At 49.7% G+C, this 15,371-nt stretch overlaps 1 protein-coding gene across 1 annotated transcript in view; it reads left to right on the forward strand.

Moving 5' to 3' along the window:
• The window catches only part of MAP2K6 (mitogen-activated protein kinase kinase 6), a 49,079-nt gene extending 43,643 nt beyond the window's left edge, over window positions 1-5,436 (forward strand). Inside the window, exon 12 of the mRNA XM_083874421.1 lies at window positions 1,273-5,436. Within this exon, the coding sequence (XP_083730547.1) occupies window positions 1,273-1,350 (78 nt within the window). The 3' untranslated portion in view covers window positions 1,351-5,436. The remainder of the gene's footprint in view (window positions 1-1,272) is intronic.
• Window positions 5,437-15,371: the final 9,935 nt, after the last annotated feature.

The following is a 15,371-nucleotide window of genomic DNA, read 5'->3' on the forward strand; positions in this document are numbered from 1 at the left end:
CCTTGGGTGTCACTTCAGTGGGATGTGAAAGCTGGGATAATAACAAGGCATTGGGGTCACCTCTCTGGGCTCTCCAGGACATTTCAGTTCCTGTGAGTGTCTGACCTAGGGAGACCTCAAGTTTTGCCTGGATCTTTGCCTCAGCCCATTCCAGCCCTGTTTCCCACATAATTGTGCTTCCTCTTCCTTACTGGTGTGTCTTTGGATTGCTTCCCAGCCACTCAGAGCTGCCTCATCTCATTCCCTGGGTGACTTTCCACTCCAGCCCACCTTGAAAAGTTTCTTTGCTTTGCTCTTCTTCTCCCTCTGCTTGGCCCCTGCCATTAAAGATCATTGAAACAGCTGATGGTCAGGGGGGCAGCTTGGAAAAACCCTGGAAACTCCAAACTGTCTTTAAAAAATCTGCCTTGAAATGAGAGGGCTGGAAATGAAACCTCCAGAGCAGAGATCAGTGTGAGCCCTGCAGGGCTGCCCTGGCTGCCTTTTGGTTATTTCTGACACCCTCCATACAAATAAATCTGATTATCTGCCAGGACAGTGGGTGTCAAACAGGGTTTTAGGGCTTTTCAGGTGGGATCTCAGCTTGGGGTGTTGCTGAACCAACCCAACTGAGTTGCTGGTCCTGGTAGAGAGGGGCTTTTGTTGCTGTTGGAGGGGTTTGGTTGTGTTTTTCCTCCTTAGCAGTGTTTTTCCATTCATGCTGAAATGGCAGCAGGGTTTTCTGGCAGGCTGTCTCCCCGTGTGGGTCAGGATGAAGTGGTTAAACACACAAGTGGGGATGGTTTTCCAGCTGGGATGGCTTTCCTGTGTGGTGGCTTGGGGTGAAGGAGCCACTCCTGCTGCGAGGAGGGGAGTTCAGGGAAGAGATGAGACTCAGGAGTCACCAGAGGGTAAATACACAGATAGAGCTGACACTGCAGTCAGCAAGGTTTTCCCTGCCCCAGTGGGATGGGTAACCATGGTCTGGGGGTGTTATGGGGCAGATGGAGAGGTTTTCCTGAGCCCTCTCCTTGCCTCCAGAGCTGCCCAGCTCAGCCCTCCCAGCCAGGGCAGGGTTTGAGGGGGAATCCAGGAGGGGGATCACAATTTCATGGAGCAGCCCTTGTGCTCCCCAGCTTCCCTCAGCTGTAACAGCCCAACATTATGATGCTAAGGAGAAAACCTTCATCACTGTCTAGAGGATTGTCTGAAAAGCTTTTTTTTTAGCTCAGCATGGTGAATAATCAACTTTGCTGTTTTGTTTTATTCCTCTCTCTCTCTTTGCTTTCCCAGCAACATCCTTTCTTCACCCTGCACGAATCCAAAGAGACAGACGTCGCCTCTTTTGTCAAGCTCATCCTGGGAGACTGAGAAACTGGACTCATGAAAGAATTGCCCTTCTGTGGACTGGTGGGTGCAGGGGAGGGGCACGTGGCAGGACTTGTCGTGGGAGCATCAACAGAGAGTCGCCGTGGTTTGTTTTGTTTTGTTTTTTATTCTGAGAAAACCCCTCCCGCCTCGCCCGAGAGGTTTTTTTGTTTTTTTAAAAAGGGTTCTTTGGTATCCATAGTGACATAGAACGAGCTGGTTAGTGGAATGAATTTTAAGAAGGTTGGTAACCTTAAAACAAAAAACAAAACAACAAAAAAAGAAATTTTTTTTTTGAAAGAGTGATTTACATATTTAATGACAGTCAAGGTTCCTCTTCCTAACTTGCTCCTCATCCTTCCCTTCCCCTCAAACCAGAATTTGCTTTGTCATGGTAATAGGTGCTATGGTAGTCATGAAGTTGTATGTAGATTTATATTTTGTCCCTTCCATTATTTTAATATTTATGTTAAGTGCTTGATGGAATAGATTTCTGTTTTATATGAGGATGAGTGCGTGGTGATGATGATGATGATGATGCAAAATGAGGCCACAGCAAGCAGCACTTGTAGGGCTTTGCTGGGGAAAAGGTGTCTGAGGAGAGAGGAGAGGAGAAGTGTCTCTGTTGTGGAATATATTTAATGTGCATCATGAAAGGAATTGATAGGCAAGACTTGCAGCTCAGCTGCTGGAGCTGTGTCAGGGAGGGAGGCCCTGGTGTCCCCTGTGGTCACCTCTTCTCTGGACACCATGCCCTGGGTCCAGCCCCTGGCTGGGCCAGCCCTGTCCCACCGCCCTGCTCTGCTGCAGGAGGCAGGCTGGGAGCTCTGGGAATTGCTGGGACAATGTCTGGGACAAAAGGCCCAGAGGGAAGGAGGTTGTCATAGAAGTTGCACAAAGAAGAGGAGGAGGCTGCCCTGGGCAGTGCCCGCCTGCCCAGCAGCGTTGCAGTGCCCGAGGCTCCCTTGGGCTGGGGATGAGCTGCTTTGGGCCTCAAAGGGAGTTCCCCTCTCCTTCTTGGGATGAGACAGGATGACAGGAGGCACAGCACGACCCCCCTGGAAAATGGGATGGTTTAATGTTGGTTCCCAGGGCTGGTGGCACTGCCTTGGCAGCATTTCCTCCCTGCTTGCCTGCAGAGTCTGGGAGTGCCAGCGCTCCCAGGAGGGTTGGGCTGTGTCCAGCCCCAGCTGGGATTCTGCAGGCAGCCAGGAGCACTGGGCTCTGCCCTGGGAAACCACGCAGGGACACCACAGCCCAGCCTGAGCAGGAGCTCCCTGCTGCTGGCCAGGGGCAGGAGGAGAGGCTGGTGATGTGGGAGAGGAGCTGGAGATCATTCTGCCCTGGGGTCAGTCACTGTCTGGAGCAAGGGCACTGTGGGTGTTGCTGAGCCTGGAGTGAGGCTGCTGGCTCCACATTAATGCTGATTTGAGCCCCAGCTGCTGGCCTGGCCATGAGCTCCTCTGCCTTTGCCTGTGGCTCCTTCCCCCAGCCCTGGAATGGGGCCTGCCTGTGCATTCTGGGGAGGCTGCACAAGTGCCTCGTGCCCCTGCACGTGCTTCCATCCCCACCCCTCAGCTGGGCACAGACCTGAGAGCCAGGGCTGAGCCAGAAACACGGCCTGCTCTGCACACTGACCCTGTGCAGGGTGTCACTGACCCTGTGCAGGGTGTCACTGAACCTGTGCAGGATGTCACTGACCCTGTGCAGGATGTCACTGAACCCTGCTCTGCAATGCTGAACGTGTGCAAGGTGTCACTGAACCTGTGCAGGATGTTATTGACCCTGTGCAGGGTGTCACTGAACCTGTGCAGGGTGTCACTGACCTGTGCAGGATGTCACTGAACCTGTGCAGGGTGTCATTGACCCTGTGCAGGATGTCACTGACCTGTGCAGGATGTCATTCCACCTTGCTCTGCCAGGTGAGCAGCTGCAGGCTCTGCTGGTGCAGGTTGGAACAGTCTGATTTTGGGAAACAATCCCCTGGAAGGGTTGGAGAGGAGGGCAGTGCTCAGAGCAGGGCTGTGGGGTGGTGGCACCCCCGGTGCTGGGGACACGCCAACACTTCCTGGAGGCGCACAAAGACACCGCCAGTGCCTGGGCTGCCACTGTCGCTGCCGCCACAGGGGTGGCACTGAGCCTGCCACGGGGCAGTGGGGCTGGCAGTGACAGGGACAGGGGAGCATTTATTAGGATTTATCGATCCCTGTGCCCTCAGCTGCAGAGCAGGGGGCTCACAGAGGGCTTGCAGCAATCAGGGTGTGACTCGGGGCTCATGCAGGCTTTGGGGAGCAGGTTCCCCTTGCTCCTGTCCCAGGAGCCTGCCCAGCCCTGGGGAAGGATCCTCTCCACATCCCGCTCTGTGCCGAGGGGAACCTTTCAGGTTTTTTTTGTGGCGGATGAAACACGAGGATGTTTGACTTCACAGTGTAATTTTAAGAGGCCTCGCATGGCTCATGATCTGCCCTCTCATATTCCATGGTGAGTGTGTGTGTGTTTTCTCTCTCTCACTTTCTCAGAGTCACAGAGCTGTTTTGATTGATTGTCCTCAGCTGCAGCTGAAAGTCCAGCCAGCCAGTTTATAGACTTGGTTCCAGCATCAATTCTCACTTTGAAAAACATGACATTTAAAACCACCCTTTGGTTTTTCCTACATATGGATCTGATGCTTTTGTTAAAGATTGTTTTTGCTGCTTTTCCCCTGCAATATAAGTCTCGTTTGGACACCGCATCTCCTTGACCTCAGAGCACCTTCATTTCAGTGCCATTGTAATTGACAGGTTGAATTGATGAGATACTGTCAAAGCTCAGTATTAATAGCAGATATTAATGTCACCAGTGTTTTCCAGTAGAGAATTAATGGCAGTGTTGTCTGCAGCTAGTAACCCTCTGAAAGGATTCCTCTGTGCCTCCACACAGGGTTTGCTTTTCTGCTTTCTGCTCTAATCCCTTTGTTTTAACGGCATTACAACAGGGCACGTAACAAATCACTCCCCTGCTCCTGCTCCGTGACTTTGTTCCTTTTAAAGCCGTTTGTGCCAGCCCGGAGTAAGTGTGGAGCTGTCTGAGGGTGAGGATAGGAAGTGCTGTGAGGGCTGCCCAGTGCTGAGGGCAGCTCAGGGCTCTGGGGCTGTCCCTGCATCCCTCATGGTGCACACAGAGGGATTCCTGAGCCAGGAATTCCTTAGGGAGAAGCCTGAGCTGGGTGGCTTCAGCTCAGGGAGGAGAGCCAGGGGCTCCTGTGTGCCTCAAAGCCCTGCTGGGCTGCAGGAGGAGAGTCAGGCTCTTCTCTCTGCTGTTCAGTTGTAACCTCTGTGAAGATGAAAAGCCTTTGGTTGCTGCTCACATCTTTGCTTGGCCAGAACACGAGCACAGGGACAGGCTCTGGGACATGAAACCTTTCCTGGTCCCCTGCACAGCCCAGGTGCTCAGGTTTAGGGATGTTCTTCACAAAGGTGTTCTGTGTTCACACAGCACAGGGCTTGGGACTGCCCCAAACTGGGGCTTTTGGAGAAGCAGCTCTCAAATGCCATAAACCTGAAAGAACCCCAAAGCCAGGGAGCAGAGAGAGCAAAGCTGCTGAGAGCTCAGCACTGAGCTGGAGCAGCTGTGGGAGGGTTTGCAGGGCTGGGAGAGCCTCTCCAACCTGCCACAGGTTACCAGGAGGCACAGCCCATCCCCAGGGGTGATGTCCATCCTCCTCTTCCCCCCAGCACACAGCTCCTGATGCTCCTGCCATCTCCAGAGTGCTGGAGGCCTTGCCACTGCTGGAGCTCTGAAGTGTCACTGGCAGGAAAGGTATCCCCAAGAGCCCTTTGGAGCCTTCAGTCTGACAGAGGAGTTGGAGAGCATTTTCTGGTTCCTGTTTTTAACCACCAGGTTGATGCTGCTGCACTGGGTGCAATGCCCAGCCTTCCCTGGAGTTCCTCCAGGTGTACAAACCTTGACACAGATATCTCTGTACTGTATTTCTGTGGTTTTCCCTGACTTTTGGTGAGTTTACTGGTGACAAAGAGGCAACTCTGACTTGTTAAAGAGGTGGAACTTCATTTCTGGGGGCAGGTGTGTGACTCAGGAGGCAGTTGGTGGGTCCCTAGTTGGAAAAAAATCTCTTAAAAAAAATAATCTCAATTCATCTCCCTGTTGTTGAGCAGGTGCTGCTGGGGAGGGGCTGAGGGCAGAGCCTGGCATGCCCAGCCCCAGCTGGGGTTTCTCCGTGCTGCTGCCAGCCAGGTGTGTTACCTGCACCTTTCCCTTCTTCCCTACACCTCCTGCAAGAGGAAATCCTGCTTGGTCAACTCAGCATTGCTTCAGTGCCTGGTCTGCTGTAGTTCAGACAAGGTTCCCACCAGCTCCCGTGCTTGATAAATCTTTTTTTTTTATTCAAAATAACCCCCAAACTCCTCTCTCAGAAAAACCAGCCAAGATGCTCCTTTATTTTTATTTTTTCCCCTCTTCCATCTTGTTCCTGTTAGAGGAACACTGGGAGCCTGTCTTGGTGCTTTCACTCTTTCACATGCCAAAGATCTCTCTTAGTTCTGCTCCTGCCAAACCAGATCTTACAGTCTTGCCTCTAAAACCATCCACTTCCCTGCTCCTCGGGGTTCCTTTTGTTGCTGTTGCTTTTCCATTGAATTTCCTCGTGTTTATTGACATGTCTATTGTTGAGCTTCCTGGACACATGCAGCTCTCTTTTTTTGGGATACAGGGAAAGACAAATAGTTGCCTTCACTTCTGTGCCCCTGCTGCTGGGGAAATACTGTCAGTGATGTGATTCCTACAGATGGGACGGGTCTCATGTAGGGCTGGGGTCATGGAGGGTGTAAACTGGCACTGCTCCATTGGCTTGGCTGGAATTGGGCCAGTTTTGTCCAGCTGAGAATCTGTCCTTAATGTCTAAACAGTTATTACACACTAATAAAGATTAATGATGCCAAATCCCCACGGATTAGACATGAAATGGCAAGTTTTGCTCATTAATCTTTATTGCCACGTTATGGTTGTTGGTGTCAGAGCAGACTCCTCTCTCTCTCTGCTCTGGACATGCCCAGAGGAGGGGGCTGAGCTGGGGGGATGGAGGGTGGGCGGAGCACACAGAACTCACCAGGTGTCCTCATGTTTCACACTCTGTGTCCTCCCCCAGGTTGTTTCCCTGAAAGCCCTTAAGCAGCAGCAGGGGATGGATCCCAGAGCTTTGCCTGCTCCTCTGGCCCCTGCCTGGGCTATAAAACCCAGATTGTTTCTGGTGAGAAGGGATCAGGTCTCCTCATTAATGTTTCAGCTCAGCCTTTGCTGGAGCAGATGGAGGATGTGAAATTTGCCCTGTGCTCTGCAGAGCTGGGAGATTCCCCCCCTGGGGCATGGCTGGAGGAGTGGCAGCTCTGTTGAAGGCTGAAAGGACTTTGCTCCTTCACATAACCCCACTCCATAAAAACAAATTAACAAAAAGTGTCTTTTTGTTAATAAATAGTGGCCAGAAAAAGCTGCATCTCACTTTTGAGGTGTTTGCAGATGAATAAACACAGCCAGGAGCTGGTGGTGCCAGTGCTGCAGGCACAAAGGTCCATTGCTGGAGAAATGAAAAGCATTCTGAGAGTGCAGTGAACTTTAAGGGTGGATTTAATGGCACAGGGACAAAATGAGTCCTGTGATGGGCAGCTGGTGTCAGGAATGGTCTGGAGAGGCAGGACACAGCCACAGGCCCATCGAGGGCACAGCCTGGCTGCCCTTTCCCTCCCCACATCCTCCTTCAGGCCCAGAGCTGTGGGCAGTGGGTCCCAGGCTGCCACTGCACCCTCCAGTTCCAGCAAGGGGAGCAAAATCAAAAACCCACAGGGGAAAAACCTGCAAGTGAACCCAAGGCAACTGCAGGACCATAAATGATGGATAAACCCTGGGAGACGCCTCTGTGGCTGAGAGAGAATTTAAGGTGGTCTCTGAGCAGCTGAATTTTGGAAATAGCCAATTTTCAGGCCACCAGGAGGAGGGAATTCACCAGGGAGCACTTGGGGCTGCAGGATGGTTGTGATGTGGCTCCTTCAGAGCAGCCCTGGGATGCTGCGGAGCTCTTGGCCTCCATGGACACCCGACATCCCTGGGCACCTTCACAGGTTTATTTTCATGTCTGGGATTTTACTGGCAGCCAGTGGGAAGGGGAAGGAGCCTGCAGCCAGCTGTCCATGGAGTGCTTTGGGAGAGTGAAGGAGCTGCCTTGTCCTCTCTAGTTCCCTGCTCCTTAATTCCACAGCTGGGAATTACTTAAACATCCACCCTGCATCTCCCCAGAGTTCATCCCTTCCTTTGGGAATGCTGGGCAGCTCTGGGGCTGCAGCAGCCTTGTTCTGAGGTGGCTCAGCCCAGGCAGCAGCCAGGATGGGCCACAATCCTTTCCTCCAGAAGGTTTTGAAGGCTGGGGAGAGCGTCCAGCAGGCGCGAGGTTCCGCGGGGACAAGCCGGGAAAGGCTTGGACGCGCCCGGAGCACGCTGGAAGTGAGGATGGAAATCTCAGCAGATCAGACGTTCTTTCGGCCATTTCCAAAGCTCCCTGCTTTTAGCCAGACCTGAAAAACCCTTCCTAGAAGTTTTATTTTCAGGGTGTTTTGATGTGTTACTTTCGCTTTTGGGCTTAGCTACAAATCCAGGAAACTCGGAGCGGTGTAATTTTTGAATAAAGACTAAACACGCCCCGAGTATTCCTGAACCCATCAGGAAAGCTGCTGATTCCTGGTTTATCTTCCAGGAATAACTCCAGGCCAGCTCAGGCTTTTAATTCAGTCTGGTTTTGCCCCTAGATAATGATCCTTTTTGAGGAAATAAAGAGAGCAGACCAGGATCTTTCCAAAAGGCTGTGACCTGACACACCAAAAACCATTCCAGGAGGTGGATGGAGATAAATGCTCCAGTGAGAGGAGCCAATGTCTGGAGGCTGGAAGAGCAGCCTGGAGTATCTGTGGCCTCCAAAAACTCACATAGACACAGTTTCCCCAGGAATTGTGGGGTGGAGGTGCTGGATTCTGCCGTATCTTGGGATTTTTTCCCTCTAGGAGAGAACATTCAGCCACCTCAGAGTGTCCCAGAACACCCAAAAGCCTTCAGCATTTTTATGGGTTTTGGGGTTTTTTTTAAGAATGGATACTGTGAAAAGTCAGGAAGGGCCAGGTGTCCTTGATTTACACAGCCAGGGTGAAGAAATGTGGATTAAGTGCCTGGTAAAAGCCAAAAAAAAAAAAAAAAAAAAAGGTGTGTCTAAAGATAAATCCCAGTCTCTGTCAGAGCTGTTGAGCCAGGATCACATTTTCCCAAATCCAGGTAACAGCTGCAGAGCTCTCCATCCTTATTTAGCCCAAATTTAGTCACAAATCCTGCACAAACACCTACAGCATGGACTGTGCCTTCTGGGGGGGCTTCTGGCAGGTTGGGGCTCAAAATCCAATATTCCCCAACCCAGGATTTGGCTGTGAATATTCCCTGTAAAATCCGTGTGTAAAGTGAATTTCCAAGGCTTGGCCGCTGTTTTTATTTTGGTGAATCGAGTGGTTTGTGCTTGGTGAGAGCTGTCCCCGTGCCAGGGGCTGCTGGAAGTAGTCACAACATCCAAAATAGCTGGAATTCTGCATTTTTTTTTAATAGCAACACAACGAGGGGAAGCTGCTAAATGTGGCTTCTTGTAAGCTGGAAATGTGTTGGAGTAAAATTTGTCATTTCTTGTAGGAAAAACGAAACAACTCTCTAAAAATGCCCCAAACCCTTCAGCTTAAGGAATTACAGTTTTATTGGCAAAGATCCATGTTTAGCATTAGGATATGGGATTTCTAGATTTTCTGTCTTGAGGTGTGAAGCTTTTTTCTCGATGTGGTGGGAAATCTGTAACAGGGATATTTCTACATCATTTTGGCTAGGGAAAAAAACAAACCCAAAAGCTCAAAATATGAGCAAAAAATGGAAAAGCACCCAGCTCCCAGTGGTCTCTGGTGTTGAAGAGGGCACATGAACATGTTAGGAAGGTTTTCCAACCTGCTGTAATGCAAATCTTTATTTTACTTTATTTTTAAGATTTTTTTTTGGTTTTTTTTTTACAGTAACATCATTCAGTTTCTTAACTGTGAAAGTCTCTGCTTTTCCATCCCCGTGGAAGGCTGATTATTCTTCCTCATGTTCTTGTTATTTATTATTTATCCCTTTCTGGTACTATCCAAAAGGTGCTGAAGGTGTTTCTCATGTGGAATCTCCTAACAGCTGGCATGGCAGTAGACAGCTAATTATGATTTTAAATTATATTTAGAGCAACTTAGGTTTTTTTTTTTTTTCTTTTTTTTAAGTGTCCTGGTTTGCTCTAGAATTAGGGACGGGGATAAAGAATCTTGGTTTTAAAAATTGTAAATTTTTTTGATTTTTTTTTAAGATCTTGAGGGGTTCTGAAGAAACATGCTCACTTTTATGTTTTTATAGGGGAGCACGAGGTGGGTTTCAGTTGTTCCTTTGGGAGGGGATTGAGCAGCACCAGGGTTCAGTTTAGCTGGTAAAATGCTCCGTGTCACGTCATTAAAATCACCCTGAATTCTGAGAAAACAACCCCTTTCCACCTGAAAATTCAAATCTGATTGCTGACAAACTTGGTTTGCCCAAGGCTCGTGCCAGGCTTTCCTCTGTCACCTTTCCATGGAGTTTGCTGGTGGCCAGGAGTGGGCAAGGCAGGGCTGGGGACAGCCAAGTGTCACCTCTGGGGATGGAGGACACGGGTCCTGCAGAAATAATGGAGCAGTTCATGAGCAGCTTCTTGCTCTGTAGGGGATGTTGGGGGGAATCCCTTAAGTGTGGGAGAGGATCAGGACTGGAGGCTCAAAACCCATCAGGTTTTGTTCTTTTTATTCCCTTTCCCCCCTTGGAAAGATGCTTCAAAAGCCTTTCTGATAATAATAGAGAACCACAGAGTCATTTAGGGTAGAAAAACCTTTAAAATCATCGAGTCCAACCAAAAAACCCAGCACTGCCAAGGCCACCACTAACCCCTGTCCCCAAGTGCCACATCCACACTTAAACATTTGAAACCCTTGCAGGGAGGGTGACTCAAGCCCTTCCCTGGGCAGCCTGGGCGCTGTGGTGCAGCTGTTTTCAGACAGCTCACGCTGCTCTTCTGGTTTGTTTTCTTTCCCCAAACCTATAAGAAAACGTTGGGTAGCAGAATGTGGAATTGATTAGAAGTTCATAAAGCAGGGACCTCAGAAGGATGTGGGTATAAATGCTTTTCAGGCATCCGAGGTGAACTTTAAATGGAGCTTTGGCCCTCATTTGCTTTCTGCTTTTCAAAAACCATTTATGAGAAAGTGGAGCTGTCAAAGCCATGCATGAACTTTGCCTTCTTGCAAATAACTTGTCTCGAAGTAAATTGTCCAAAATGCACAAGAAACTTCGTCTCAAAGTAAATCCAGTAGCTCTGCAAAGCTGGAATTACGTGCATTAGAGGGTGTGAGAGGTTTGTGTGTGTGTGTGTTTTTGTGTTTGTGTGTGTGTGTGAGCTCATGTTGTGCTTGGGAGGGCGCAGGGGGTAACTCAACCATTTTGAGATTTAAACAACAAAAAAAAACACACAATGCAAGTGCTTTTTTTTTTTTTAAAAAAAAAAAAAAGGCAGTGTAAAATATTTATTTCTTGGCAGAAGCACATCAGACCACATCTCCCATCCTTCTTTTTTAATTGCTTGGTGTTTGTTTATGTTGTCTCAGGCTTTGCTGGTTTCCTCTGCTGCTTGCAGTCACCTCACACAACCCCTCTCCCAGCCAGGGCACGGGGCAGCTCCAGCTCCTCAGCAGAGCCCCCGGGGTGCAGGCAGTGCAGAAAATGCAAAGGTGGTGTTGGGTTAAAGGCAGCACAGTGCAGAGTGGGTGATTCTCAATTTTTAGCCTCTTTCCTTGGGAGAATCCAAACCCTAAGGCAGCACCCCGAGTCACAGCCTTGGGGAGGGTGGATTGGGCAGACACAGCAGTTTGGAGGGTGTTAGTGCAGAGGAAAGAGGGGCTGATGTGGGTGTGAGGTGGCACTGGGTGTTGTCACTGTCCTGGGGGCTTTGCCCAGGGTTTGGAGCTGCCCCGAGCTCCCGTTCCCAGCCCGGTGCAGACTCTGCCAGGTTCCATCAGTCACAGGCTGTTCCCTGTGCTCCAGAGCCTTCTGTGGTCACCTGGTTGCCCTCCTGCCCACCTGCACATCCCTTCCCCTGGTCCACCTGCACCCTGTGCTGTGTTCACCATCTCAGTGCTGTTCCTGTGCTCTGGAGATGAGCAGCAGTAGCAGAGTGACAGTAGGGCCGTGTGTGTCTGAGAGGCTTTTACTCCCTGTTGTTTTAACCAGATGCTTTTAGGATCCGTGCTGAACTGGTTTTCTTTAACCTTCACTGCCACAGATTCTTTCTCCCCACCCTCTTCACTTCATACAGATTGGCAAAATACATTTGACGTGAAAAAAAAAAAAACCCAAACAACCCCAAACCCTGCTGATGGGATAAGTTACTCCTCTTTACTGCGCTTTGATTTGATTTCTCAGGATACCCAGAGGTTTTTCACTGCTGCTCAGAGAGGGACAGGAGACCTTTTTGGAGACTTCAACCACTGTAACAGTTTTCCAGATGTGTGTGTGTGCGTGTGTGTGTGTGTGTGTAACCCGGCACTGTGCGTGCGTGTGTTCTGCTGACTATCGTGTGCATCTCTGAAATGCTTCAAACAACTGCCTGGAAGTCAAAAAAAAAAAAACAAAACCAACCACCTCTTTCCAGTCATATGTTTGCCGTGACTTTTTCATAACCACACTTGAAACTAGTGGTCTTGGATGGAAATATTCAAAGAGCAGGGCATCTTTATAGCAATGGTATGTCAGTCGAATTACGGAAAAAAAATGTACACAGAAATAAATAAATGAAATTTAAAAGTAATGTTCTCTCGAGCCTACCTGTGTTACCCTCAGTGGGAGTGTTGGGACACGCTTTGGGCTGCTTTTGCCATTCCTATGGGAGGGTTTTTGGGGGATCATCTTACTCCCAACAGCTTATCATGCATTGCTGAGAGCTCAGGGCTGCTCAAGCTGCTCGGCAGGGATAATTGTCAGCCCTGGTTTCCCTTTCCCTGCTCGGGCTGGCGGGAGCAGGCGCAGCCACATCCCGTCCAGCCCACATCAAAGGCACGGCCCAGAGGGATGGGAGCAGCGGCTTCCTGCCCCCAACCCTCCCAAAAACCAGCTTTTCCAGGGGTTCAAGGGGACACTGCTCCGGGGTACTGCTCCTGGGGCTGGGCTCTGCTGGGCTCGCAGGCTCAGCACCTCGTGGTGATGTGGCTGCAGGGGTCGGGTGCTGGGCTGCAGAACAGATGTGGTGCTTTGCTGTTCCCCCAGGTCCTGCATCCTGCATCCCCTGCCAGCCCCATCGCTGTTAACCTGCCTTTCTTTACAGGGAGACTCTCAGGCCGTGCTTTTGTCCTGAGGCAAGGCCAGTGTTCACCCTGAATTTATGGTCGCAGCCAAAGCGCTTTGCTGGAGTGAAGAGTGTTGGGCTGGTCATGCTGAAACATGAATCGCTGCTTCCCTCCTCCTCGTGTAAATAAAATTATCCTTCCTTTTATATTAGAAGAGCAGAAAACAATATCCCAGCTCCCTCTGCTGATCCTGCAGTCCCAGTGAAGGTGAAAGCACTGGCTGCAGAGCTGATGTGAACTCCAGAGAAACAGCCTGGTTAATTAAAGAGCTTTGAGGGGCACAGGTTTTAAACCGTGCTCAGCTTTGTAATGCAGTTATTCGGGTTGATGAAATGGCAGATCCTGTTCCCTCTGCCTCCCCTGGCTGTTTCACGTATGAAATTGTGAAGTAATTCCTGCATTGTCACAACTCGTGTCACACGGAAGGGAGGAAGAGAACGGGAAAAGTTGAGGTGTGAGGAAAATCAATGTTCATCACCTGGAAGAAGCACAGAGGCTTTGGCTGAACGCGTTGGGATTGCAGCAGGACTATAACCCAGCAGTGGGAATGCTGGTGATGCAGAGATTGCCATAAAAATGTCAGAAGGGAAGAGCTGCAAGAGGCACAGACCCATTTCTGAGAATCCTAATCCGAACAGCTGCTGAAGTTGTCCCGTGCGTGTGTGTTCTGTTTAAAAGGAAGAAATTAAGAGCCATACTTTTATTTTATCAAATCAAATTACCCCTGTACGCTCAGAATATTTATGCATCAGTGCTTGGTTTTTTTTTATTTTTTTTATTAGGGCTTTATCTCACTGTAATCAATTCCAAATACTAACCTATTTTTATCGCTGTAATGCAGCAGTAATTTATAAGATCTAGACGGAACGCACACGAGATGCCAAAAGCAATTTTATGGAGCCTCTTTTGTTGTCGTCTACAATGCATCAGCTCTTGCCTTCAGCCTCCCATCAATTTTAAAAGCCCCAAGATGAAAAAAAAAAAAAAAAAAAAAAAAAAAAAAAAAAAAAGGAGCAAGTACAGCAGAGCAGCTGCCAAGGCCTGGAATAGCCTGAGATCTGTGTGCACCTTTGGGATGGAGGTTGATTGAACACGGCACAATAATGAAAACCGTGCTGGGCTTTGTAATGCAATTATCTGGGTTGGAAATGGCAGATCCTGTTTCCTCTGCCTCCCCCTGCCTGTTCCATGTATGGAATTGTGAAGTAATTCCTGCATTATCCCAACTAACATCACAGGGAAGTGAGGGAAAGAGCAGGGAAAGCTGAGGTGTGAGGAAAAGAAGAGGGAAAGTTGGGGTCCTTGGGACTGAACAGAACTGCCCTTCTTCATCTTCTTTCTCTCCTTTGGGAGCCCTCCTGGACGGGCAGTAATATTGGCTCCCAAGGTGCAAACGTGCCAGTGAGGCATTCCAGAATCCCCATCCCAATTCTCTCACCACCCAGCTGCCTCTGAGCAGCTTTCACCAAGCTCCTGTGCCCCTGAGGAGCACCTGCAACAGGAGCACCCGTGGCTGTGTTCATGGTTGAGGCTCTCCAAGTCTTTCCAGTCAAGATCTTGCCCATCAGACATTGCTGCTGCTCCCCAGGTTTTCCCGGTGTTGCCAGTCCAACACAAGTTTGGTTCCAGTTCTGGCTCTCTGGTGCTGGAAGTGCTTGGAGTGATGGTGAAATCAATATAATTGTGATTAGACGAGTGGGAATGTTTCAGACTCGCAGAGAGTTGGGTTAGGTGAGAGATTGGGAAGGAATTGTTCCCTGGGAGGGTGGGCAGGCCCTGGCACAGGGTGCCCAGAGAAGCTGTGGCTGCCCCTGGATCCCTGGAAGTGTCCAAGGCCAGGTTGGATGTCCCTGGATGATCTTTAAGGTCCCTTCCAACCCAAACCATCCTGTGAGTTTATAAGTCTATGAAGATACCACAACGTTTTTGAAGCACACACTGCACCTCGAGGTGCAGCAGTTTATTGATGGCAAAGACACAGATGTTCAATTCTGTTTCATTTACTTGCTGGATCCTACTAATAGACAGTTGGAAGCACCTTCAGACTAAAAGCACATCCCATTTAATACCCAGTGATGGCTTTTAAGGCATGCATATAAAATAAATAGGTCCCTTTCAACAGGCTCCTATTAACCACAGGGGCTGAAAATAAGTGGAGGAGCATTTCAGAACATTGACAAATTATCGACGGCAAACATTACCGAGGCACCTTTGTTGTTTGCCTACCCCTTTCCTATCAGAAGGCTTTTGGGGGAATAACAATCAAAGCAGCCCCTCCTGCAGGAATCATTACTAAAGCATTTTGCATGCAGATTACTTCAGGCCTCAGCACCGCGACTCTCGGCTGGGTCAGGAGAGGAAGGCCAAGATTTGCTGATTGAGATCAGATGGCTGGTGGCGAGAAGGAATCTAGATGACTTAACTGGAGGGATTAGACTCGAGTCCTTTGGCTTCCACTTGGCTGCTTTATAAACTGCACGGCCGGGCCGCCTTCCCCTCGGCGTGTGCGCAACGCTCGCGGGCGGCTCGGGGCACCAGCCAGTGCCTCAGCGCTGGCAGGGCAGCCCT

This window comes from Zosterops lateralis (genome assembly GCF_965231275.1).
Source record: "Zosterops lateralis genome assembly, chromosome: 18".
Lineage (NCBI taxonomy): Eukaryota > Metazoa > Chordata > Aves > Passeriformes > Zosteropidae > Zosterops > Zosterops lateralis.